The sequence below is a fragment of the Sminthopsis crassicaudata genome, chromosome 1 (assembly GCF_048593235.1).
Source record: "Sminthopsis crassicaudata isolate SCR6 chromosome 1, ASM4859323v1, whole genome shotgun sequence".
Lineage (NCBI taxonomy): Eukaryota > Metazoa > Chordata > Mammalia > Dasyuromorphia > Dasyuridae > Sminthopsis > Sminthopsis crassicaudata.
In genome coordinates, this window is record NC_133617.1 from 398,878,256 (window position 1) to 398,904,761 (window position 26,506).

The following is a 26,506-nucleotide window of genomic DNA, read 5'->3' on the forward strand; positions in this document are numbered from 1 at the left end:
TTTAGTACTAGAAGATCAAACTGGAATAGTTTGCCTGCAAGATTTGGAAGGATATATTTGAAGTCATGATAGTTGAGTTACATTGAAGAAGGTATGGCACTGGTTGGCAATTTAGTTTTGCTCCTAGTACAACTCCTCTTACTTCCTTTTTCTCTTTATCTCTTCATTTTTTCCTATACTACCTTTTTTTTAGAGTTGTATAAATATGTAATATCTATCTCTTTAGAAATTACTTTCTTTTCTAGCCTTTTTGACAAATTTTCTTTGGCAATCAAATGATAGGAACATTATAGACATGGGATGGAAAAGAGAATGCTGCTGAATCATTTTCTGGGAATCTCATTTATTATATTTAGTTCTGATTATCTTTGAAGTTTTCTATGTAATTGATTATAGATATTCACAAATTATAAATATTATAAATATTTCCAAAACAAATAAATGATATCACATATCAAGAGTTTGTGAATTCAAACTGCTGAAGTGGAATATGTTAAAATCATACTGTTGGTACTCAAACATTGCTGGAAAGCTGAACATAAAATATGACCTCTGTAGACAAAGCAGGGACCTCTATAATTTAAGTACAATATCTCAGAGAGAGGAGAAAAGCCCTTTGCCCTAGGGAACATTTTTTTTTTTCTGAAAGACTCACTAATGAAAAAAATTCATCTAGTTCACATATTATACACTGCACCTTTTCAAGAGAGATTCAGTTTTAAATAAAGTTATGGCTTATGAGTAAAACTGTGAAATGTGCTCTTTTATTACCCTTGACATCAACTCAGTTTAGGTGGTACTGGTTCCATTAAATATCCTTACTCCATTGCTATTTTGCCATATGATAAATCCTTTAAGATAATCACAGATATTTGAAAAGAAAAATGATCTCAAAGTCACTATTAGACAATGTGGTAGATATTTGGCCACTGCCAAAAAAGTGAATAAGTAGAAAATTTTCACTCTGCATTTTCTTTGGCAGATTACAAGATCCTTTAATAGTAAACTCATTTAAAGTATGGTTTCTAGTCTACAAATTTCCACAATTTGTTAAATAGATGGCTCCTTACTAAATCTAGTATGCTGAATATAAAGAATATATACATCACTAGACTCCATCATTTACCAACTGGAAAAACTGTGATTAATTTCCTACTAGATAGAGAGCAAGTATTGTCAAACTCTTAAACTTGATCAGTGGCTCTTTAAGCATTTAATTGATTGAGATAAAAAGGACAAAAGTTTAATTTTAATCAGAAGAAAAAACATAAATTATTCCTACTTAGTGTCATGATTTACATTTTATTTAGTTTATACTAGAGAAGCAATTTTCCCAAAATTATTATTTGGGGTAGACCATATTTACTATTCCTTCAAAGCAATTCAAAGTCAGTTAATAAAGTTTTTGAAATATTTTGAGAATAATTTTACACAAGGAAATTTTTACAAATGTAAACCTTTTGAGGAACTTAAATTTCAACAAATATATATATATAAATATATGTGCATATTTTTCAATATTATTGAAAAATCTTTTTTCCTCTGGTCAAATGTTTTTTCTAATCCGTTGGATCTATATTCTAAGTAGGATCAATTCAATTAAACAAAGATTTATTAAGCGCCTACTATGTATAAGGCACTGTATTAAGTCTTAGGATACAAGAATAGTTCTTTTTTTTTCCCCAAAAAAGAAGCATCAACATGGTGGGGGAAAAAACTTCAAGTGAGTGAGGAAGGAATAATGAATGAGGTCTACCCCAAATCAAAAGCTGCCTCTCTAGATCTTCTATGAGATTTCCTAACAGTTCTTAGAGTCCCTCTTTTGGTCAACAGACTTGTAAACTAGAGTGTGAGTGGGAGGGAAAGCTTATTGCCATTCTCAGAATAAATCTTTAAAAGGCCTAACCAAAAAGATTCCTTAGGGAAACCTAATGGAAGATGTTGTTTCTGTCATTATCAATAAATCATAGATGCTGAGTGTTCAAAGAATGATCAGTTGGATGCCTTCTCTCTCTAATCAAATTAGCAAGTCCCTGAGGGTCCATGAGTCTATTTCTACTTATTAGTTCTCTCAACAAGTACTCGAAAAGCTCTTTTGCACACTGTGGGGTTTCAGTGTTTACTGACTCACCAGAGAAAGGCCTATGGAAGTACACAGAGATATTCAGAAGGGGACACTCTTCTATGTCTGGCTTTTTTCGGTTATAAGTTTTCTTTGTTTATTTACAGTATGACTAGATGTGAATGAAATTATCCTTAGATCACATGGGTTCAAATCTTGACTCTGCTACTTCCTAGCTGTGTGACTATGGGGAACTTAGTGAACTTTCCTTGAGTCTCAGTTTTCCAAACTATAAAATGGAGACAATAATACTTATGTGACCTACCTGTTGTGAACTTTACAGCATCAGTTAAATGTGAAACATTGTTACTGCTTGGGAAAGGGAGGGATTAGGAAGAAGAGTATAATGCTACCACTATTATTTTCTTTTGTAACTTGATCATTAAAGTATTATCAGTTTAAAGATACATTTAGAAACAAAACATCCCCTGGCCAATTCCAACTAAAGCAAATATGCTTATTAAAAGCAAAATTAAAGAAAACAAAAAGCCTTCTGATGTCTTCTTTACAAAATACTTTTTAAGTACTGAGGAGAAAATTAGCCTAATATTTCAGTCAGAATAGAAAGCACAAGAATATTGTCTTAATGCTTAGGTGCTGAATATTTAGATTTGGGAGTATTTTTGAATATATGTTTCTTTAGTAGGTGAATTTGGAGATTATAAGAATGAATCTAAAAGAACACATGTGTAAGAGTTAAAACAGAATTTGTTTCTGTTGACTGCAACGCAGGTTCAAGGCGTAGTATAATTTTGGAAGCACCTGATGTTGCTTTGACATTCTTAACTCAAAAATCTATAATGCACACAAGAAATGTATTTTTAGGAAAAAGTAAATATCATGGACAATTTCTGTAATGTGAAATACACTAGCTTTTGTATTTTCATGTTCTGATGAGGCATGCAATTCAAGACACAACTTCTAAAGCCGATCAAGTCATTCACAGATGTTCTGGATTTAATCTTTAAAAATGTTTGACTTATTCAGGGATTTTTTTTATAACTGTCTTTCAAATGTTAAGAAAAAAATCAAGTTTTTTAAAAAAAGAAATACTGTACCCATTCTATGAAAAATTATGGAAAATTCAATAAAATACTTGGAAGCAGCAGCTTAGAATAGTGGAAAAAACATCTGGAGTGGAATCAGAAGACCGGGCTTCAAGGTGCCACTCTGCCCCTTACTAACCATGTAACCTCTGGCAGATCATTTCATCTGTCTTGGGCCTCAGCCACCTTTTTTATAAAAGGAAACGGTTGGAGTAGGTGAACTCTGATATTCCTTCTGACTTTGCTTCTATTCCTTATCTGACTTGGGCTAAGGAAGGAGACGGTTATGAAATGCAATCCTAAGTAATTGTTGGCACACATTCAGAAGTTGTTGCTTCTGACGTTAGACTCATAAGGCATAATTAATAACTACACCAAAGAACAAGTCAATGAAAGAACAGTGACTAGCATTTCCGTTCAAAGTTTGGAAGCATGCTCACCTAGAAGAACCATTTGCTTAATGCCTATAGAATTAGACTCAAAGTTTTTCTGCTACAGATTCCGTGGGGACATAATAAGGTAAGTAAGCTATGTTTTAAAGATCTGTGCAAGAGAACAGTGAATTAGGGACATGAAAAAGTTGCCCAGGCTGGCTATTTAGGTAGGTTCAGGATAACTTTTCTGGAAGACTTAGTTATAAATTTTCAGGTCAACCTTCCTTTCAATACTAATGAATCTTAGTTTCATATAACCATGAATACTAATTTTTTTAAAAAGTTTGTAAAAATAATACTAGCTGTCATTCATATAGTTTTAATTTCACAATGTTCTTTTATATACATTATCTCATTTGATTCTCATCACAGTCCCATTAAATAGGTACTATTGGTATCATTTATCTTCAATTTACAGACAAATAAACTGAAAGTAACTCAGAGAACTCATGTTCATGCAGCTAATGTCAGAGGGGGATTGCAGACCTATTTTCCTTCTGATCTTGGTCAACACTTTTTCCATTACACCTGATTTCTTCATGAAAAGGGAAACAGCTTTGAAAATAGAGCAGCAAACACAAAGTTAATTCAAGCAATTACAATGGATAGAACTGAAACAAACTGACCCATCTGCAGAGACTAGATCCTAGCAAATGGAGAAAAGGAGATTAAAATATTCACACTCTAATATTGAGAGAAGAAAAATGCCCTCAGGAAGAGAATATTTCCACAAAGAAGGAAAGCATCATTTAGCATGAGAGTGATATGAATGGATAGTGTTGTACTGGGAATTGGTGGGTGACTGGTTTGTATCCTATCTTAAATCCTGTGTAGTAACCATGGGCAGGTCATTTAATTTTCATGACCCTTAGTTTCCTCACCTGTAAAACAGGGATAACAAAACTAATACTACCTATCATAAGGGGTGGTTCTAAGGAAAATCTTATATAAATCTGAGTTATTATTATTATTGGCCTGAACCCATGTAGGGATTGTGGAAGTTCCCCCTACCAAAGCAGATCAGCAATTCAACAATAAATTATAGTCTTTTATTATTATTATTTCTTGAGAAATAAAAATAAATTCTGCATTTTTGGAAGAATACATTCTTTACAGGCAAGAGGTATTTGAACAACTACACTTCCTTCAATAGTGGAAGACCAACAAATTGATAGGTAAAACCTGAAGAAAAATATTACTGTTATTGATAATGATGTTATTGCCCAATAAAATAAACATTATGGATATAAAACTGTACTAGTGTGTACCCACCTTTGTGTTCTTTATGATTGAACCTGAGCTGTGAGTTAGATGATCATAATCAACATTTCACTCAGTGGAGAACAATATTATGAGAACCAAGGATTTGATAAGGGCAGTTATAATAGTATTTAAATGGAGTGACATGTTGCTAGTAAATCATTTTTGGAATCTTAAATATAGAAGTAGCTTTCTCAAATTATTTTATGAGCTATATTTTAGTATTGCCTCAGTATTAGCAGCTTTAGAGAAACTATAATCTGGGTTCAGTTCTTAAGGAACTTTGAACTTAAGGTGGAATAAAGCAATTAAATGTGACTGCATAAGGAGATTTCCCATATTTTCTTAAGTTGATCAACTCAGTTTTGTACAAATTATTTCATCTTATGGTATAGGGTAAGAACTTTTTCAGTCTAAAACAGGTGAAAACTAGTTTAACGGAATACATTTTGTCCCTCCCCCTCCCCTATAGGTTATCCTGTCTGAAATAAAGAAAAGAAGAAATAATTCAAATTTGTCTAAACAAAGGGAATACTAATATTTGTAACTAGGTCCTGTGCTTCTTAGCTCATGATGAAAGCTCTTTCTATATACATCCTTAAATGGGACACAGAAAGCATTTTGATCTCAATACCTGCAGTGAGTAAAGAGGGCAAGTACAAAGCCCGCAGAATGCCAGAGTGCAACAATGTACCACAACACAAAGCCTGAGGGCACTAGGCAGGAGTATCAGTCCATATAAAATGGGAAGCTGGGATTTTCAGATTCAACATGCATTTGATAACTTGGAATCCACACCTGCTTTGATATAAATACTGCTCAACCTCCTCACAGTGGTTGGTAGCTAAGTGGCTGAAATACTAACGGACATCTGATTATTGTTATATGATATTCTTTGCAAACAAAATCTATTTCCCTCTCTCAAGACCCCTCTCCCAAACCCATTTCCAACCTAATCACATTTATTGAAAATAAATAAATAAATAAATGCAACCCTAAGACATTTATTTTAAGTTCTTTTCTTAGACACACATACTTCAAAGACACTAACTTTGAACTTGAAAATCCCTTAAAAGTAGGGATTCACTAAAGTGAAAATGGCTTCTCTGATACTTGGTGGCCCAGACTGAAGATGCTTTGTTACCTATTTGCACTTTGAAGACTGCCCTGAAAGCAGATGAAGTCTGAAAACCACTGAGTATAAGGAAAGTGGCACATCCAATACACACAATAGCATGTGTGTGTTTTCAAAGCATTTGCAAAACAGATGGAATTACCACAGCTACATCACAGGCTTTATCTAAAGGACAAGCCACTGTGGAATCAATGCCTTTCCCAGCTCACTACACATTATTCCCTTTCCTTTAACATCCCTTCTCAGTACATTATTGGCACTTTAATATCAATTTCATAAATGCAAGTGTGTTTACATAGAAAGGTCAGATGATGATTGTAAAACACTATAATATATACACACAAAGAAATAAACAAATCTCAAAGAGTTGTATTAGCCAAAAATGTGAGAAACAACAATAAAAATGATATCTTAACCACAGCTTTTGCTTTAAAATGCAATTGATACCCAAAGCCATGATTCGCCAACGGCCTCTGTACCTAGACTTCAAGGCCATGGAAAATACCTGAAGGCACTTATTATCCACACTGCTGAAAGATAATTACAGAAAGAGGTGGGAAGCTTTTCCAGGAGGGGAAGTGAGGGAAGAGAGATGGATGAAAATGAATCCAGAACCTCTGTGATCCACACAGAAGTCAGGGTTTAAATGACAACATAACATCTAGGCACTGGAAATGTGTCTCTTGAAAAAAAAAACAAAAAACAGCCAAATTGTAAATATTATTGTGTTTCTATAGATGGAGCACCTCATGCAGCTGACTCTTTGTGGCTGCATCATACACTCTTTGAAATATTTAGCTTGGTTAGCTCATTGGCTTCTTCAATTTCCATTTCACCACAGTCACTTTTTTCTATGGCTTTGCCAAATCTACACCTTTCTTCTGTTTTTACTGGGTCTTTCCGAGGCTTCTTCGCAGATAGGTGAGCATCCTTCACCTGTGCATTACTATCAGAACCATAAGATGTCTTGTCAGAACTGTGAACAGAAGGCACCAAGTTGGCAATCTCATCTGTTGGAGACCGTCCAATGCTGCCATCTACTTGAACTCGAATGTCTGGTGATATAGATAATTGGTGATGTGGCACAATCCCACTGTCCATGCATTTCGGATAAAGGTAGGTTTTCATCTGACCTTTTCCCTTCACATTTACTGTTCCCCTGTAGTCAAATTCATATCCCATCTTGTTCAAGATATGGTAGCTCTCTTCACTCACCTGTATGCGGCACTCCACTCCAGTAGTATCCATCCTGCTGGCAATATTCACCGTATCTCCCCAAATATCATACAGTAACTTTGTAGTGCCAATAACCCCTGCAGTGAGGGGTCCGTGGTTAAAGCCAATTCTAAGTTTAAAGTTAAACCAGAGCATGTTATTGTTGAAGTCATCCACAACTTGCATCATTTCTTTGGCAAATTCAAAAAGGGTTCGCAAATGTTCATGTGGATGGTTGCTGTCTTGACACTGGGAGGTGTTCAGTCCAGAGGCTGCCATATATGTGGCCCCGATGGTTTTAATCTTCTCAATGTTGTTATAATCTGGTTTGCTTAGCAATTCATCAAAGTCTCCAATCAGTTCATTTAGGACTCGATAGCACTCCTTGCCTCCTTCGTAGTTCTCTTCATAAAATTCACTGAAGTTTACAATGCTGGCAAAGATTACCCCTCCACTATCATGGTTTTTAGAGTAGCTTTGGGAAACCTTCAGTTGCTCTGCCACATGATAAGGAATAATGTTTCTTAGCAGCCAGTCAGCCTGGTCTCTCATACTCTGGATTTTGGTACGGTGAAGATCAGCTTCCACATTTCCATGATAGTGAAGCCTGTAACTGACTTCAAACTCTCGATTCAAGAACCAGACCAGTAAAAGCAGGAGAAAGCAAACGAGAGTCACCTCCTGGCCAATTAGTTCTGCTGGTTTTTTGCTAAAATTTGGCATTGAAGTGTTGCATGGATTCTTCCTGGAACTAGAGAACAAGGAGAAAACAGAACAATATTCAATTAGAAATATGTTTAATTTTTTTCTTAAATCTATCCCTTTTACTTTACAAAAAAGAAAATTCAAATCAAAAAAAGATTCTGGCTTCTCCAGAATCACACAACTAGTAAATATTTTCAATAGAATTTAAAAAAGTTTTTATTTTTTTAAAAATAATAACAGCTTTTTATTTTAAAAAATACATGCAAAGATTCAAAATTACCCTTGCAAAACTTTGTGTTCCAAATTTTTTTCTCTCCCTTTCCCCCTCCTCCCTCTTCTGGACAGCAAGTAATTCAATATAGTCAAGCATGTGCAATTCTTCTAAACATAAGAAATAGGCTTAATCAAAATTTCAAAGCAGAGAAACAATACTTAACAGGTATATAGAGGACGAGCACTTCAAATATCTATTGAATTCTAATTTTTTAAAATAAGATCTTTTATATCTCTTATATATGGAAGTCCCAGCAAGGAGATTCCTTCTATCAATGCAGATTAGCACCTATTTTTTTTTTTTATTCCTAGTCTTAACTGCTCATGGCATAGCCTTCAGCTAAAGATTCAATTCAATGTTATTCTGTTAGCAAAAGAGCTAAGAATGATGAGATTGAATAGTGTATCCTATATGCTAGATCTTGAGATGAATAGAGAAAAATACAAAAATCACCCTCCTGGAGGAGTTTATATTCTGCTTGTGGAATATAATATGTGCACAGATAAATAAATAGTTCCCCTTCCTGGAACTTGGGAAATATAATATGTACATGTATAAATAAATACTTTTCCCATATACAATCTATATCTTCTATGTACATAGTTACATGTTGTCTTTGCCATTAGAATGTGAATTCTCTGAGAACATGTTTTTCCCTTTCCAGGGCTTAGTATGATGCAGAGTACATGGTAATCACATAATAAATGTTTGTTGACTGAGCTGTAGCGATGACTAACAATGAGAAAGATGAGTAGAGGCTTAAGAGCACATGATCACAGATTTAGAGTTGCAAGGAACCTCAGAAATTACCTAGTCCAACTCTCTTGTTTTATATATGAGAAAGGAGAGAATCAGAAAAACTAAATGAATTTCCAAAGTCATACAAGTAGTAAGAGGTAGAACTAAGGTTCAAAACCAGATCCTCTGAAAGACCTATAGGTCTGTGAACTGAGTTTTGAAAGCAGATCATCACCACTACCACTACAATCACCACCACCATTACTTGCTCCGTTCTATATAGCACTTTGAGGTCGGCAAAGCAATTTATGTTATCTTGTCTGACAGAGATTTGGGGAGTTTATTCAAGACATGGGGGGTAATCTGTATAGATGGAAGTGGGACATATAATGTCAAGAATGGGAAACAGCTAGTTTTAGAGTTTGATTAGAATATTTAGTATATGAAAGGGAATGTGAAATGTAAAATAGATCTGAAAAAATAGGTTAGTTCTAAATTGTGAAAAATTTTAAAAAGTGAGGCCGAGAAATTTGTATTTTAACCTAGTGGCAGTAGGGAGCCACTGAAAGTTCTTTGAGTGAGGACTGACACTGATTATTTTAGCAGCTATGTTTAAAATGTCATGGAGAGGAGAAAACTGGAGCAAAGGCACTGAAAGCTGTCTACAACTGTCAGGCCAAGTCAAACTCTGATTCTTAGTGTAATGTGGAGGAGACCTGCCCTATTCTAGCAGGTTTTACCCTAAGACGATTGTCTAACTGAAATAATTTTCATTTTGTACTTTTATGGACTCTTTTTCAAAGAATGCCAACACAGTTGCTTGATTGACTGTTCTGGTTGTAACAATGAAGATTTAGTAAATGAAGACTGGCAAAATTCTTAACTTTTGTGAAACAAAAATTTATATTAATTTTTCATTTCATGTGAATATACAAGAAAAAGAAAAACAAGCATGTAACACAAAACAAAAAATTTCTATGATTGTACAATTATGTGATAAGGTCAAGCAAAACAAAAGGAGTGTTCCAGAGGCAGCTTTATATTTTCACAAATTAATTTTTAATTAATTACAAATTTTATTTATCCATTCCCTAATTATACCTGTTGACAAAGAAATTAATGTAGCATTTTTCAAATGGGAGTTCAGTGGATGTAAAAAGAAGTTCTCTGAGAAATTCTGAAGACGTGTAGGAGCCAGGGATAGGAGAGAAGTGAGACTGCTTGGGAACTAAAATAAATCCACAAATTGATCAGATGGAATATATGAGAAACACTAAGTTTTCCTCACTTTGTTTCAGGAATGAGCAAAGTTTATATGCTGCTGTCTAGCTTTTTTTTTTTTTTATAGAGCAACTCATTTGATTAATCATAATTATTGCTAGTAGACAATTAATAAAATAGATCAGTAGCACTCTTGAATGCCAAAGATGTTTATATGACCTTGGAAGAGTGGGTATTCCCGATAGTGGCAATCAACTCTAATTGGTTAATAATTAAGAATTAATATTACAATGAAAGGTGGCTAATGAGGGGCTAAGGGATGTGACTTTGATTATGTCACTTTTACTTCCAGACAACTCCCAGACCTTGAGAAATCTAGACAAAGATCTGCTGTCCCACTCAAGCCTGAGTAGAACACAGTAGGATTTGAAAAAGATTGAAAAAGTTAATTCAATCCTATTATAAGTAATGTTCTTCAGATATTGGCTAGATCTAGTAGACAATGAGGAAAAATATTGAGTCTCCTCAATAATTGGGTATCCAATAATTATTGGGGGGGGGAGACTTGCTCAGGATCCCATAACTAGTAAGTGTCTGAGGCTGCTTTGGAGCTCAGGTCCTCCTGACTCTACACATCCAATCATATTCCCGCATTATTCTGTCTTTATACTGATCTCTTTTTCTCTTTTGCTCTTAAATTTCCACAACCCTCACATAGTGGGCTTAATATCTGAAGGGCTTGCCCCATGCAAGACAGATTCATTATGGCTCACAGGACTAAAGGCTCAGGCTAGTGATATAGCTTTCTTGTGTTTTCAGTATAGAAGCCAGAGCAACTGTAACCTGTTTCCTGCCTCAGCTTTTGGCTCACACACTAGCAGCAATATCAACACCAAAATAAACAAGTTGTGCTCACATGTATCAATGCTGTATCCTAACTAAATAGTCTTTCTTTGCCCTGAATATTCTTCCTCTGCTACAACTAAGTAAATCTCTTTTGGCTATTTGTATCTCAGTACTTAGCACAATGCTTGGTACATAGTGGTTGCTTAATAAATGTTAACCAAAATAAACTGGAAAAAAAGGGAATATTTTTGGGATTAAGCCTGTAAAAGAGGAACAGAAAATATTCTGAAGGAGGAAAAGAGGTATAAATTTGGATAAATTAATAAAATTTGAAAAAGATGGTCCAAACTTTTTTTTTTCTTTTTTTTTTTTTATTGTAAGGGAGGCACAGAGATCTATATGGGTAGAGTAGCTGCTCCAGGGCCCGTAGGTAGTAACTGGCAGAAGCTAGATTAAATCTAATTCTTCAGATTCCATATTTTGAGCTCCTCTACTATACCAAATCAACTGCCCTTTACTACTCCATTAGGATTCCTTCTTCATAAATTGATATTTGAATAAGGTTTCAAAGACAATGGTCTCCTCTAAAAAGGGACAGGCAGGAGGAAGAAATGGGGATTCATTTCTCTGAGCTGGGCAATGGAAGGAAAAATAAATCTCATCGTAAGAACAAAGATAATTCATGTATAGGCCAAGCTTAAAAAGAGTAGGGAATGGGGGATGGGAACAGCAGATTCTAGATCATCCTAGAAAGGGAAATTTAATAGAGAAGAGGACAATTTGAATTAATGCTTCTTACAAAGGAGCATGACAGATAAAAGTCATTTAAACAAAGATGTGAGGTAACAGCTGGGGTAGAATGTTCTCCTGTTCAAATCTGGGTTTAGCTCACTATTCCAGCACAGTGTTTATACAAGATATACATACTAAAAGACCAGTTTTATGGGTTGTCTATCCAAGTGAACAAAGCCATTCTTCAAATTGCACATATTGAATCTATATCGGAGTGCTTGCTGTCTTGGGAAGGGAGCAGGAGAGGAGAGAGAAACAAAAATTTGGAACACAAGGTTTGGCAAAAGTGAATGTTGAAATGCATAATTATGGATTTCACTTAGGATATTCTATAGTGTCCTATACGTAAATGGAATCGGCATGATGTCATCCATAATAAGAGTAATTGAGAGTGTCACCATTTATAGGGAATCTCTTTTCAATTTGGTTTCTTAATGGGATATCTTCCATTGTGATTAAAAAAAAAAACAAAACAAAACAAAACACGGAGAATGGGGCAGCTAGGTGGCACAGTGGATAGAGTCTCAGCCCTGAAGTTAGGAGGACCTGAGTTCAAATTTGGTCTCAGACATGTAACACTCCCAAACACACACATAATACCATGTGACCCTGGCAACTCATTTAACCCCAATTGCCTCAGAATAGAAAAAAGAAAACACAAAGAATATACATCTCTTCATTTCACATTTTTCCTAACAAATAATCAAAGAGTCGTTAAAAAAGATACTTTGGTTATTTTATCATTTAAGAAACCAAATAATTTTGATGAGTACATGGGAGACATTCTGTTTGAGGAGAGCCCTTCAGGTGATGTTTTACTCTTTATAACCAAATAACCTTTTTATAGACAACAAATAATATATAATCTGAGATCACATGTTCACTATACCTTTCAGTCATAGTTTAGCCAATTGTGTCTCCTGTGGGATTCCACTAATGAATATGACTACAAAAAGTTATAACAATATAAAAAAATTACCCATAATGGTCAAGTTGGATTTATCTCTGATATATTAAAAGCAAAACCATCTAACATCACATAATTATCTCCCACAGATGTAGAAAAGCCTTTGACAAAGCATAACACTCGTTTCTATATTAAAAAACAAACTAACAACTTTAAACGTATATGCATGAAAGAATCTTTTTCTTTTTTTGCTGAGGCAATTGGAGTTAAGTGACTTGCCCAGGGTCACACAGAAGGGATCTTTTTTATCATCAGAAAATACAGTTATCTAAATAAAAAGCAGGTAAACAAAAAATGCAATGGGGATATAGCAATTTTCTTAATAAATACATAAGTAAACCAAGATGCCCACTTTCCTGCTATTATTTAATATAGTTCTATCAATGCCAGAAATATCAGTAAGATAAGAGAAAGAAATTAAAAAGCATAAAGATGGATAAAGAAGATATCAAACTATCCCTTACAGAATCCAAGAGGGAATAAGGAAAAAGGAAACCCCATTCCAAATCACTATAAAATACATATTTGGGAATCAATCTACTAAAACATACAAAAATTATATAGATTCAATTACAAATGCTTTCTAAAGTGATAAAGAACAATCTAACTGGAGGAATATTCAGGTTTATATCTCAAAGAGACCTCCTGATAATAAAGTCCTCATTATAAATGGGAAAAATCAAAAGTGAATGCTGCAAAATTACAAAGAACACAAACAGCTACAAAGAAAAGATATGAGAAAACATCTCCACTCCCTCCTTTTGCACCAAGAATGGTGTAGTACATATATTTTCAATTTTTTTCCCAATATAATGATGAATTCTGCTGGGATTTTTCTTCCTTCCTTTTCCCCTTCCTAGTTCTCTTCTTTCCTTCCTTCTCTCCTTTCTTTCCTTCCTCCACCCCGCCTCCCCAAATATTACTTATGTGAGATGACATTCTAGGAGAGAAAGAGGGAAAGACACTGAAGAAATTTTGGTGATGTAAAAAAATCAAAACGTGTTAATAAAATTTATTCTTTAAGAAAATTCTCTAAAAAAAAATTAGAAGAATTAGTTAGTTCATCAAAAGCATTTGTTAAGCCTTTGCTATGTAACACATATTGGGGATATAAAAAAAAGCAAAACCCTATCCTTGTCTTTTAAGGAGTTTATATTCCAATGAGGGAGGCAATGTGTAAATTATTACATATAGATAAGATATATACTAAGTAGAGGGAAGGTACTAGCAGAGGGTGAGTGGGATTAGAAAAGGGAGCCTGCAGAAAATAGGATTTTAGCTGAGTCTTGAAGAAAGCCACGAAAGAGAAGAGACAAGCATTCCAAGAAGTTATAAGAGAGGAATGAGATTGTCCCTCTCTGTTTACACATTTGAGAGGTTGTTCTGTCTCCTCCTTCATCTCTGACCTTGCAAGTGCTCACTACTACAGGCAATGGGAGTCAGAAGCTAGAAAGCAACTCTTCTTTCTCTAGTTGAGAAGTGTTTGTGCTTATGAGACTGTAGAGCAATCAGAGGTGACAGAAGAGTTTCCATTAAGCTGTCAGTCAATTTCTTTTAGGAACAAATGAATTGTTCCTCACCATTATTGTTATTTATGATTTGGTTCCTCTCTATTTATATAAAAGACATATTGGGTAACTATTAAATCCTTATCTGTTGTGAGTAAGAACAGTAGTTCAGATAAAGATCTGAGATGTTTTGATTCCTGTGAAGAGAGATAGAACCTTTAAAATTTCTTTTTTAATTTTTTGGCATAACTTAGATACCAGGGGAAAGGGAAGATCCCATTGGAAGTCCCAAAAACAAAGGAGGTATACTTATATCATACCTTCTATGAAAGCACAAATTGCCATAAACAAGAGAGAGAATGATTCTCTTTGTCTATCTCTCTGTCTCTTTCTCTGATTCTCTCTGTCTCTGTCTTTTTCTCTTCTGTCTCTCTCTCTGTCTCTTCTGTCTCTCTTTGTCTCTGTCCCTCTCCATCTACTCCAATGTTTTCCTAGAATTAAGTGAGATAGGGGGCAGCTAGGTGGCGCAGTGGATAGAGCACCAGCCCTGAATTCAGGAGGACCTGAGTTCAAATCTGATCTCAGACACTTAACACTGCCTAGCTGTGTGACCCTGGGCAAGTCACTTAACCCCAGCCTCAGGAAAACAAAAACAAAAACAAAAACAAAAAAAAAAAAAAAAGAATTAAGTGAGATAACTCCTCAAGGCAAAAGTGAGCTAAATTCAAATAGGGCAAGTTTCCTAAAGGGGCAACTGTGCTACACATAAGGTACCCATTTGTAAATGTGCTACAAGGGAAACAAAATCCTACAAGCAGGAAGCAACAACACATATACTTCCTTATATGAAGGACTTTTGGTTTGGGGAAGTAATTTTTAATCTTTTTATTTCCCTCCCTGCTTTCTCTTCTTTTATTGGAATTAATGTTTTTAAATTATTTTATTATTTTTAAAAGGTCATTTTAATCATCTGTGTGACACTAGGATTTTAGTGAAAAGTTTGAACTGAGCTGGTTCCAAGTTCAGATTTTGCTGATACAGGTTACAAAAGAATTTTGTGTTGTTCACCTTTTTCCCCCCCATTTTTATGTCTTAATTATTTAATTTTAAATATTCTTTGTGCTGGGGATAAAAGCAGAATGGAACTGTGTAGGGACATCACAAGTAGATAGCAGGCATGGAGGTTTGGGCCTGAGAAAGATAAAGCAAAAGCTCACAGAGGAAATAACTCAGGAAGTGAGTCACTAACACTGGTAAGTTACCAGATCCATCTGATCATTCAAAAATTCCTGTTGGATAAAATTCCTGACAGCAGGAAACAGGACCTGGGAATTAATCTTCAAGCTAATCTCTGAGGATATGGAATTGCTCTAAAAGCAGAACCTTTAATGGAAAAAAGAAATTAAGAGACATGCTTAATTTTAAGAAAAACGCTTCCCATGTAGGTAAGGTTAATGCCAGACTTCAGACACAAGAGACATGTTAGATACAAGTTTAGGAGCCTTTTGAAGGGCATTAACAGTGACCTCCAGCAGAACAACAGCTGCAGAATTGGATTTGTCAAGCATCAGATTCACCCCAGCACTGGCAATCACAAGGTTCAGAAAAGAGAATCATTCGGACAAAGTCTTGAGGAAAAGTTCTCACATTGATACAGGTTCTAATGGCCATCTAGAATCATATGCAAACCTATCTGCAAAATCTGCAAAAACCTATCTGCAAAAAAATAGGTTGTGGTAAAAACTCACAGGAAGCTTAGATTGTATTTATCTAGTCCACTGTTCAGTATAAAGATGAAAAACCTTCTCTCTCTTTTGATTGTAGACACTAAGAGAGGTATGGAAGGACCTGAGAAAAGAGATGAGATCAGACTGAAGCAAATACACGGAAGTCTGATATATGACTCTGAGCCTTCCATCCCTGATCATAAGTAATGGCTCCTACTGCTACAGTTAGCAAAAATAGGGTAAATACTAACAGAGATAAAGGACTCCAGCATCTCAATCTTGACTGGCTAAAGAGCATTATCCCCACTGTGGGCAGTGGAAGCAAACCAGAGATCATATTGCGTGTGAAGATTCAACAGTAGAAGCCTACAGAAAGATGGAACAGTTAAAAAACAAACAAACAACCAAACAAAAACCCCAAATCTTGTAAAGATAAATGAAAAAGGAGATAGATCTTGAAGTTTAATATGATAAGATAATCAGGAGGATGGTGGATATATGCAATTACTAGACAGGGACAATCAAAGGGCATTTTTAGCAAATAGTACTGACCTGATACCCAAATAAATTATCAATGCACTTGACTCAGACCTTCAAAGCCCAGATAAAGAAGCCACTAAAAAGATAACAGAAAATAAATGAGAAAAATCTGTGTCTGCTGCAGCCATTGAAGTTTGAATTGCAGATAAACTAACCCTTGCCCAATATATCTGGTACACAGTATCTCAACAAGGAAAGGCTTCCAATTCTAGATCTAAACAAAGAGCTATTTGGATGGTGGAAAGGTAGAAAAACATAATAGAGTTTCCAAGGTTCAAAATTAATAAGAAATTTGATTAGTACTGGGGGAAAGAGATGGCACCAGAAGAGATCACATCAAATGCTGAAAGTAATATTCATGAATCAACATCAATTCTTTATACATCTATACCATCCACATTTATATATACCCCCTATATATACACAGTAGGTCTCAAATTACTATATTAATCATTCTATCAGAGATACCTAAAGAAAGTACCTTTATAGAATTTGAATGGGTTTAAAACTGGAAGATGGAGGATCAGAGACTCTGTATATTTGAGATAAATTAAGGTGATCTTGAAATTCCCTAAAGAGGCTGTTGGTATCAATAAGAAGATGGGACAGTAAGGGTTTAGCATGTCCAAGTCTACAAATTCTCTCTCAAGTATTAGTATCTACTGAAACCACAAATTCTAGGAAGATATTGCAAACAACAATCTAGGATCCAATATCTGCACACTTTGAGTAGCCATACAGTTGTACAGAAGTCTAGGAAAGAAACAGAGATAAGAAAAATTGTGTATATTATAAGAGTTCTTGCTTTATACCTGGTGTTTGGTTAAGAACTCTGTCTTTCTATTTACTTGTGCTTTTGGAATTTCAGAGGAGCAAAATGATGAGCATACGTATAACTAGTATATCTCTCAGCTGAAAAAAAGCTGAAAAATGATTACCAACTAGCCACAATCAGACCAGAGCTCTGAAATAAAATGTAGTATAATGCCTAAATCTATTGTCAAGGTTTGATGTTCCAGAATAGCAGTTAGCAGATCTATGAAAAGCTAATCCTTACAAAGATACTTGGAGACTAGGCAACTTGCCTGTTTACAGAGTAATCTAGTGAAGGGGACCTTTAGAGGCAATTCACTGTAACCATTATATTGCCCAAGAGAGAACTGATGAGACTTTCTGATGAGCAGATAAAAAGAATCTATGGATACTTACCTTTGTAGTCTCAGAACAAAAGAGAACACCTATTAGTTATCTGGGAATGCTATGAACCTTATACTGGCTCCAAAAGAGATGCTTTTAGGGAAGGTAATTTTGTTTTGTTACCCAACCACTCTGACTCAAACTGAGGGAAACTCATTTCAGATGGGGGAGAGGACTGAACTATGAGGCAACTCTTTTCTTTCTTTTTTTTAAAGCTTTTTATTTTTAAAATATATGCATAGATAGCTTTCAACATTAACCCTTGCAAAACCCTGTGTTCCAAATATTTTTCCCTCTCTTCCTCCTACCCCTTCCCTTAGATGGCAAATAATCCAATATATGTTAAACATGTGCAATTCTTCTATACATATTTCCACAATTGTCATACTGCACAAGAAAAATCAGATCAAAAGGGAAAAAATTAGGAAGAAAACTAAAAGTAAGCAAACGGCAACCAAAAAAGTGAAAACACTATGCTGTGATCCACTCTCAGTCCCCATAGTTCTCTCTCTGGGTACAGATGGCTCTCTCCATCACAAGGCCATTAAAACTGTCCTGAATCACCTCACTGGACAACTCTTTTCTTGCCTAGAACTTTATCTATATAGATTCCTAAGGCATAAAGACAACCTACAGAGCAAAAAAATGCTGACAGCCAATAATATAATAATATTATCAGCAAGCTTGCTTATAGGAACAGAGAGGTCAGGAGATCAACAGAGAGAAAGACCTATTCAAATTGTGCATAGAATAACATTTACCAGTGTACTGAAAATAGTGACACATAAAGCCCAGAAACATTATAGACTGCCCATGTAAAGTGTACCTTGCATGAAAAGAAAAATGCTTAATGATTTCTATTATATGTTTGTGTATTTAATGTTTTAGTATAATAAAATATATTAGCTATGTACCATTTTATTCACTGTATATTTGTGCATATGCTAATGTTCATATTTATATTTGTTCTTTATAGACCTATTGATATTAAAGCTAGCTAGTGTTTTTTTCTTCAATTTATGGTTATTTGCCTGAAAACTATGTAAATGAATGTAAAATGTCTTTCATATAATTTATCCATTTCGTCACTGAAATGCCCTATCAAATGATGATTTGTATTATGCAATGCTTCCTATGCATTCTGTTAATGAAAATTTGATATTATTGATTCTGTGGGATGACTCCCTGAAATGCTGGGATAATTATTCTCATTATGTTAAAATGTTGACATTCCTTTGATACTTGTGCTATATAACTGGAAACTTCAAGTGTACTCCAGCTGATTTTTTTTTTTTTAGTTGCAAAATATTTGATATGGGAGAGAACACAACACCTGCCTTACGAAGTTTGCTATAGAGGCAGAAGCTTCAAGCACACACTATCCCCACACTCACAGTTTAGTGATATCTTTACATTTTGGCTTGCTAAGGCTTTTTTTCAACAGGTTTTTTGGGGGATAAATAAATCAGAAGAGAACACTAAGGTTGTCTGTCTTGCTCATGTCACACAGAAGAAAATACACAGACTTGAAGAGCATTGATCCCTGCATCTGTGACCCAGCAAGCTCCAGGTTCAGATGATAAGAATCAGAAGTAGTTAAAAACTGATGCATGTGCTGCTGAGATTGGGTAGCCACCAGAGCTGTCTCTGCTTCTCTCCACCTCCTCTGACCCATTGTTTTTTATTTTTTAAAAAATAATTCTGAGCTTGAATAACCATTTTCCATTTTCAAAAGAGAGCAGAAAAAAAGATTGAACTTTAAGTTGTTAATCTCTATTAAATATAACTTGCTTTTCCTTAAATATATACATTCAATGTGTAACTTTGAAATCTGTTCCACTTATTTGTTTTCTTTTGGTTTTTCTGCTCTTTTCTGTGCACTTCAACCTTCTTCAATCACCCTCTTTTTCTTTTCTTTTGGCAACCTTACCACAATCTAACCTTCTCCCCAACTCCTTCTGTCCCAATTGAAAAAAAAAACCCAAAAAACAAACACCCTCTTATAATAAATATGTATTCAATCCAAACAAATTCTCTCATTGGCTATGTATGCCATGTACCTTTAGTTCATCACCTTTTTTATTGGAAAGGGGGTAAGTAGTTGTCAATGCGTTAATCAGAGTTCTTTTAAGTTTTTCAAAGATGTTTTTCTTCACAAAATTGTAATTGAATAAATTGTTTCCTAGGTCCTCCTAATTTTACTTTGCGTCAGTTCATACCAGTTTTCTCAAGTTTTTTTTTTTTTTAAATCCATCCCTTTAAATATTTCTTATGGTATAATAATATATCATCACATTCATAGACTTATCAATTGCCTCAGGAAAAAAAAAAGTTAAATTTAGCATGATAGTCTAACACAGTCCCTACTTGCCTACTCATTTGAAGTATTTTCTTTGAATTTTAAAAATATTTCATTGATGCTCTTTTCTTTTTCTTTGGTATCACCATCACTAACCATCTAATTTCCCTCCAGAATGCATTCTGTGCCCTTCCTCCAACCTCTTTCCCACCGCCATAAAAATTCTCCCTATTAGCAAATAAGTATAGTCAAATAAAAATTTCATACAATTCCTGTTAAGGTGGTTACTGTTTCCAGCACACCCCACTGTCACTCTTCAGAGATGTATACAATACAAAAAGCTTACCTGAAATTCTGTACTGCATCTAAGTGGGATGTTTCTATGGAACTGAAATACAAATATAGGGAAATAGAATTTTAAAAATAAAGAAGATACTGATGAAAGCAACTTGATGATTAGTTTAAAAATTTATCTACCTTTTGAAACACTGAGATGGTTAGCATAAAGACAATATTATATTAGTATGGTTTAATCAAAATTCCTGTTTGAGAGTAAATTTTTTAAAAGGCACAAACAATGGGGCTATATGAAGACTTCCTGCCACATTCTGAAAATATGTGGTTGACTGTGCAGCAGACCCACACAGAAAAATAATCTAAAAACTCATAACTGACTTCTTTTACTTTGATGAAGAACACAAAACTTGCTAGTGGCTAGATACCCAAAATCTCTTCACACACATATCTCCAGGGAAAAACTAAAGCTAGGACTCTCAAGACAAAAGCTGAAAACAGTTGTTTCATTCATAAAAATGAAGGGCTATTTAAAAGGTACCCAAGACCAAGAATATCCCAATATTATAAAAGAAGATCCTTTCTCACCATCTAGGCAAGTAACATTTTTTTTTTAGAATTTTTTTCCACAGTATATATGCATGAGTAATTTTTTTTTATAATATTATCCCTTGTATTCATTTTTCCAAATTATCCCCCCCCTCCCTCTACTCCCTCCCCTTGATGACAGGCAATCCCATACATTTTACATATGTTACAATATAACCTAGATACAATATATGTGTGTAAATACCATTTTCTTGTTTAGGCAAGTAACATTAAAAAAAAAAAAAAGTCTCTATCATTCCTAGGGAGAATCCTGTTATCTAAATCAATGGTCTGACCACATAAGATGATAGTATCACTATATCTTTATTCACTTTTGACATGTCAATTCAATAAGTATTTAGTAAGTAAATTTTATATGTTAGATGCAGAAGATACAGAAATAGTCTCTGCTCTCAAGGCTCTTACCATCCAGTCGAAACAAAGATAATGGACATAAATACCAAAGCTATTATATAAGGAAGGTCACAGAAAAAATAGGAAGAATTCAAAGACAGAAAGAATTTCTAGCTGAAGGGACAAGGATTGGGCCTAGAAGGAAGAGAATAATTTTGGCTGGCAGAGATGAGAAAGGAGCCCGTTTCAAAGCAAGGCATGTTTAGATGCACAGAAACAGGAAGAAGGTGGGGAAAGACTGAACAAGAAAGCAGATAAAAGGATATAGTGTAAAATGTGACTAAAAAAAGGCTAGAGTCACATTATGGAAGGCCTTGAATGTCAGGTTTAGTAAGGGGGGGGGCATGAGTATAGGGTATATTTCTCATTAGCAAACCTTTAGGAACAGGACCTTATTTTTTGGTTTATTTTTAAAAAATGATACCTACACCTGAGCAGGTTTGAAAATATTTTTGAAAATCCAGCTACCTTCTCCCCCAATTAGCCTTTTGGCGGTTTCATCTACTAGAAATACTGGGAGAGGAAGAGAGACTGGTGGGGATCTATGAATTACAGAAGTATTTTTGAGGTATTTCAGGCTGAGATACAAAAAAAAAAAAAAAAAAAAAAAAAAAAAAAAAAAAAAAAGAAACACTTGATTTCATTCAAGTTTTTATTAAGCACCTACTATGTGCCAGACATTGTACTATGTGCTTCAAATATGCTCATAAATACCATAGGATCATAGAAAAAAAACTTAGAGATCATCTAGTTCAATACTTAAAATTGAACAAATCCTTGAAGGCTGCATGCTGACTTAGAAAACCACAAATTAACATTATCTTGGTTTCATTGTATTTTTATTTATTTTGCTAAATATTTCCCAATTACATTTTAATTTGGTTCTAGTGACACTCACACTCAAAATTTAATAATTCTAATACAGCTCAATTCTCATTTTTATAGATTTTATAAATTTATAAATTTTATAAATTTTTTTCAAATTTAGGCCTGGAAAGAAAATGTGACTTGTCCAAGGTATCACAGATAGCCAATGACAGAAAAGGTACTAGAACCCAGGTGGTTAACCTTCTAATGCCATTTTTTCCCATTATATCATGCTGCTTCTCACTGAAAAGAAACCATATGTGAAAAATAATGCAGAAGAAGGTAAAATTATTTTGCTTTTTCTTAGAGATCAGAATTGGCAAGGACTATGGAAAGATAGATTTTTATTCAATATGATGAAAATATTTCTTACCCATCCCAGCTAAATTGTAGCTGTCCAATAAGGAATGGGCTGATGTGTGAAGAATCCCCAGCCATTGAAGGTCTTTAAGCAAACATTTATTAGCAATGTCACATAAGAGACATATTTCAAGTAAGAGTCAGACTATATTATCTTTTCAATTCCTGCCAATTTGAAGATTTTGTTTATCTTTTTGGGGATTTCTATCGTCTCTTTAGAGAAGACAGACTAGGTAGGGATCAGATAGTTATTTTCAAAAGCAACAGTTGATACTGTAGGCAATTTTGTTTTATTGACTGCTTTGATATGTCACAGCCATAACTTACCTGTCTGGACACAAAGAGACATAGAGTAAAATGACAAGCACAACTCCAACAATTGTTGCTAATGATGATCTCATCCAGAAACTTAGCTGGCAAAAATTACAGTATTGCACAATGGTGATCAGAATTGCAGAGCACATAAACATGGTATACTGCAATGAGAAAAGAAAAAGAAGCAATTTCAAATTTAATTCAAAATTTCAACAGAACTTCCTATTACATGAGCTTAACTATGTAACAATATTCAGTAAATATTATGTGAAATAAAAATAGTTCTCCTGAAAAGTTATAAAGTCAAATAATAACATGGAGATTTAGAACAAGAATGGGCTTAAAAGCTGTTTGACAATTAAAGAAACTGAGACTCAGAGAGGAAAGGATTGGCCCAAGGTCATATAGCCAATTACTATAACCACTGGGACTAGAACCCAGGTATTTGATTTCTACTTTGGTGCCCTTTTTACTTTCCCAGATTCTTTCCGTTAGTAAATTTTTATTCATGTTCTTAGTTCACCCTCCTCCCCAGTTTGTTGCCATTGATTCAAATACTTCTCAGATGTCAAGTCCTGCCCTCCCCCGCCCCCCAAACCTGGTCCACAACCATTTATTTTCTTTCTGTCCTTTCAATATGCTTCTCTAACACATTTTGACAATATTATATTGTTACTAAATATTTTTAAAAGTTTCTTTTGTTGAATACTGATACATTAAGTTTGAGATTAAGTTGCTAAAAGCAAATGTTGTTTTTATACATAGTGAGTTAGTTTTCCAAACAGATCATTTATCATGAAGTTCAATACCTAGATTTTTAAACAAGTTTAAAATGACAAGTTTAAATTAAGTTTTCTAAGATGTTCCAAATCTTATGCTGTTGCAAAGGAAAAAAAGTTGTCTGTAAAGCATCATCATTTCAGAGCTGCCACTAAGTAATCATAATGCTGTCTCTTAAAGCACCCTGCTATAAATAAATCAAAATATAATTTGGGTCTGAAAGAGTGAAAATGCAATCATCCCTTAGATACTTATTTTCATTATCTTGCACTAGAAATATATATAGTTTTGAAGTTGTTATGAATTCACAAATTGTGGAGTTCAATTTAGAAGTTCTTTTCTTGATAAATTAATAGCTGATATATGTTGCACTCCAGATCTATGTCATTTATGAGGGGTCGGCAGTGTACTAAGTGCCTACTATAGTTTCTTTATAAAAATACTTTATTTATTAAATCGAGTATTTGGTAAATGAAAATTTGGAGTTTTTACTTGGACCTTTGGGATAAAGTATTTGCATTTGAAATATCAGAATATTAGAACTGTAATAATTCTAAACTTCCATTATACAATTGAACTATACTTTTCTTTTGGGAGATTCTTCAAGTGCTAAAGTAGAATTTATAAGTCAGTTAAAAAAATTTAAGGAGCGTTATATACAAAGAATAGAAGTTGAACCTTTATCCCTAAATGTCTACTCTGGATAAAAATTTACATTTTAGAAGGGACCATATATTTAATGAAGTTTTTTTAAAAAGGCTCTTGATATCTAAAAGAATGCCCAAAGTAGCCTCAAAGTAGCCAAGTTGCCTTATAGATGAAAAGATAATAGAAGCCCCATCAGAACAGAGCAACTAAGATACCCAAGCATGGTAACTGACTTACATGTATGTTTGTTTCAAATTCAGAGGTAAAATGTGAATAAACTGCAAGAGCCGGAAGTGAGACCAGGATTGCGCCAATGAAATGCCGAGGTAGCCAACCAGCTATCACCTCCAGCAGGTGCTTAGTACAAGTCATTACCTCCTCAAGGAAAAATGCCATTCTGTAACAAATAAAGTTACTAAGTAATTCAACATTTTAACATACACAGAAAACACCATTTTTCCTGCATGTAGACCAATCATAAAAATAGGTAGGTACATAAATGGTAAACAGGTTATGTAGTAAATTAATTGTACAACAGAGAGACAGCCCAACTGGAAGGCTCTTCTACCTGACCGCAAATGGAAGGCAAGAAAAGCTGAAAAGTTGATAATGAACAAAATCTATTTACTGAGTCAATAATGGAAATAGTGAGCATAAAATTACTGATTCCAGTAGTTAACTGCATTCCTAATATATGCAGGGAAGATTTAAATTTATGTTGAATGAGAGTTATTCCAAATTGTTTCTTATTCCACAATTTCCCTTGTTTCTGTTCCCTCTTCTCTATTCCTATTGCCACTGTGATGGGAAAGGCTTCACTATTCCTAAAGCCTCTTGATAGATCTTTGTACTCCCACTCTCTCTCCTTGTCAATTTATCCTTCATACCACTGCCAGACTAATCTTCCTTACATAAATCTGGTTTATGCCACATGCATCATTTGGTTACTTTACTTAAAAACAACAAAATAACCAGTGAATCTTTCAGTTGCTGAATAAAATTCATACTTCTTTGCTTGACACTCAAAGTTTGGATGCTACTTTAAAATCCAGCTTATTGGTCTTATAAGCAGCTTGGGGAATGCCAAGAGAAGACTCACAAGCCTGTTTTTCCTGTTCTATTAGTTACAGTGAGGTTCTGAAAGCAGTACTTGTTCTTTGGGAGTTTAGAAGATAACAATTTGGGAAATGGGTGGCAAAAGTGTTTGCTACTTGAGTTTTATCTATTATGCAGCTGGTCTTTATTTTGAGCAAATGTTGCTCCAATATCATGATTAATTCCAACTAGTTGAGGTGGGTTTCAAAGGAAGAACAGAGATCTATGAGTAGTAATTGAATAGAAGGTAGATCCAAATGGGTTTTAGGAATTTGAATATACCATTAGGGCATTACATTATCATTCCTTCTTTTACCAGAATGGCTTTACATGTTCTCATGAACTTTTGATCATCAGTAGGAAATTTAATAATTAGTATACAAAAATTCTCATTAATATCTCTCTAAGAAAGTAACACAGTTTCAGGAAGCTCAAATAATATAGATATTATTTTATCTTTCTTCCCTGTATCTGTTGAGGGACCAGGATTGCAACCTTGGAAACATCCTCAACTCTTTCTTCTCTTTTACTCATATCCAGTTAGTTGCCAAGTCTCATTAGTTCTACTACACAAAGTATTTAATGTCCAATCCCTACTCTTAGCTAACATTGCCACCAGCCCAGTTCAGGACTTCATTATCTCTCACCTCAACTACTGCAATAGCCTCTTATTGACTTGACCCTCTCCAGTTATTCCTCCTAACAGTTGCCAATTTGACAATTCTAAAGAACAGGTCTGATCATGTCATTTGCCTATTTGAGAACTGCCAGTGTCTCCCTTTTGCCCCTCTATTTCTTGTGTAAAGTTCCTGATGATCTGGTCAGAGACTATTTGTATAAGCTTATTACGCCTTATGTTTCTGAATGGATTCTAAGTTCTATCCCTATTGTCCATACTTGACATTCCACCTCTGGTCTTCAGGCTTTGAATAGGATGTCCAGGAATATACTCACATTTCATTTCCACTCATTAGAATCTCTAGCTTCCTTCAAAGTACTTACTCAAATGCCATCTCTTATAGGAAATTTATCACTATCTATTCAGATGTTAGTGATCTATTTTCACTATGTGTCCATTTATATATACATATGTTGTATATATGCATACATATGTAAAGA

At 34.4% G+C, this 26,506-nt stretch overlaps 1 protein-coding gene across 2 annotated transcripts in view; it reads right to left on the bottom strand.

Annotated features, from left to right (window-relative positions):
* Window positions 1-326: 326 nt before the first annotated feature.
* Window positions 327-26,506, bottom strand: part of ADCY9 (adenylate cyclase 9) — a 175,991-nt gene continuing 149,811 nt past the window's right edge. For both annotated transcript variants that reach the window (XM_074279997.1, XM_074279996.1), the window contains exons 7-10: window positions 24,530-24,689; window positions 22,877-23,025; window positions 20,373-20,414; window positions 327-7,963 (exon numbers count right to left, since the gene is read on the bottom strand). In XM_074279997.1, coding sequence (XP_074136098.1) covers window positions 6,772-7,963; window positions 20,373-20,414; window positions 22,877-23,025; window positions 24,530-24,689 — 1,543 coding nt within the window. In that variant the 3' untranslated portion in view covers window positions 327-6,771. The remainder of the gene's footprint in view (window positions 7,964-20,372; window positions 20,415-22,876; window positions 23,026-24,529; window positions 24,690-26,506) is intronic.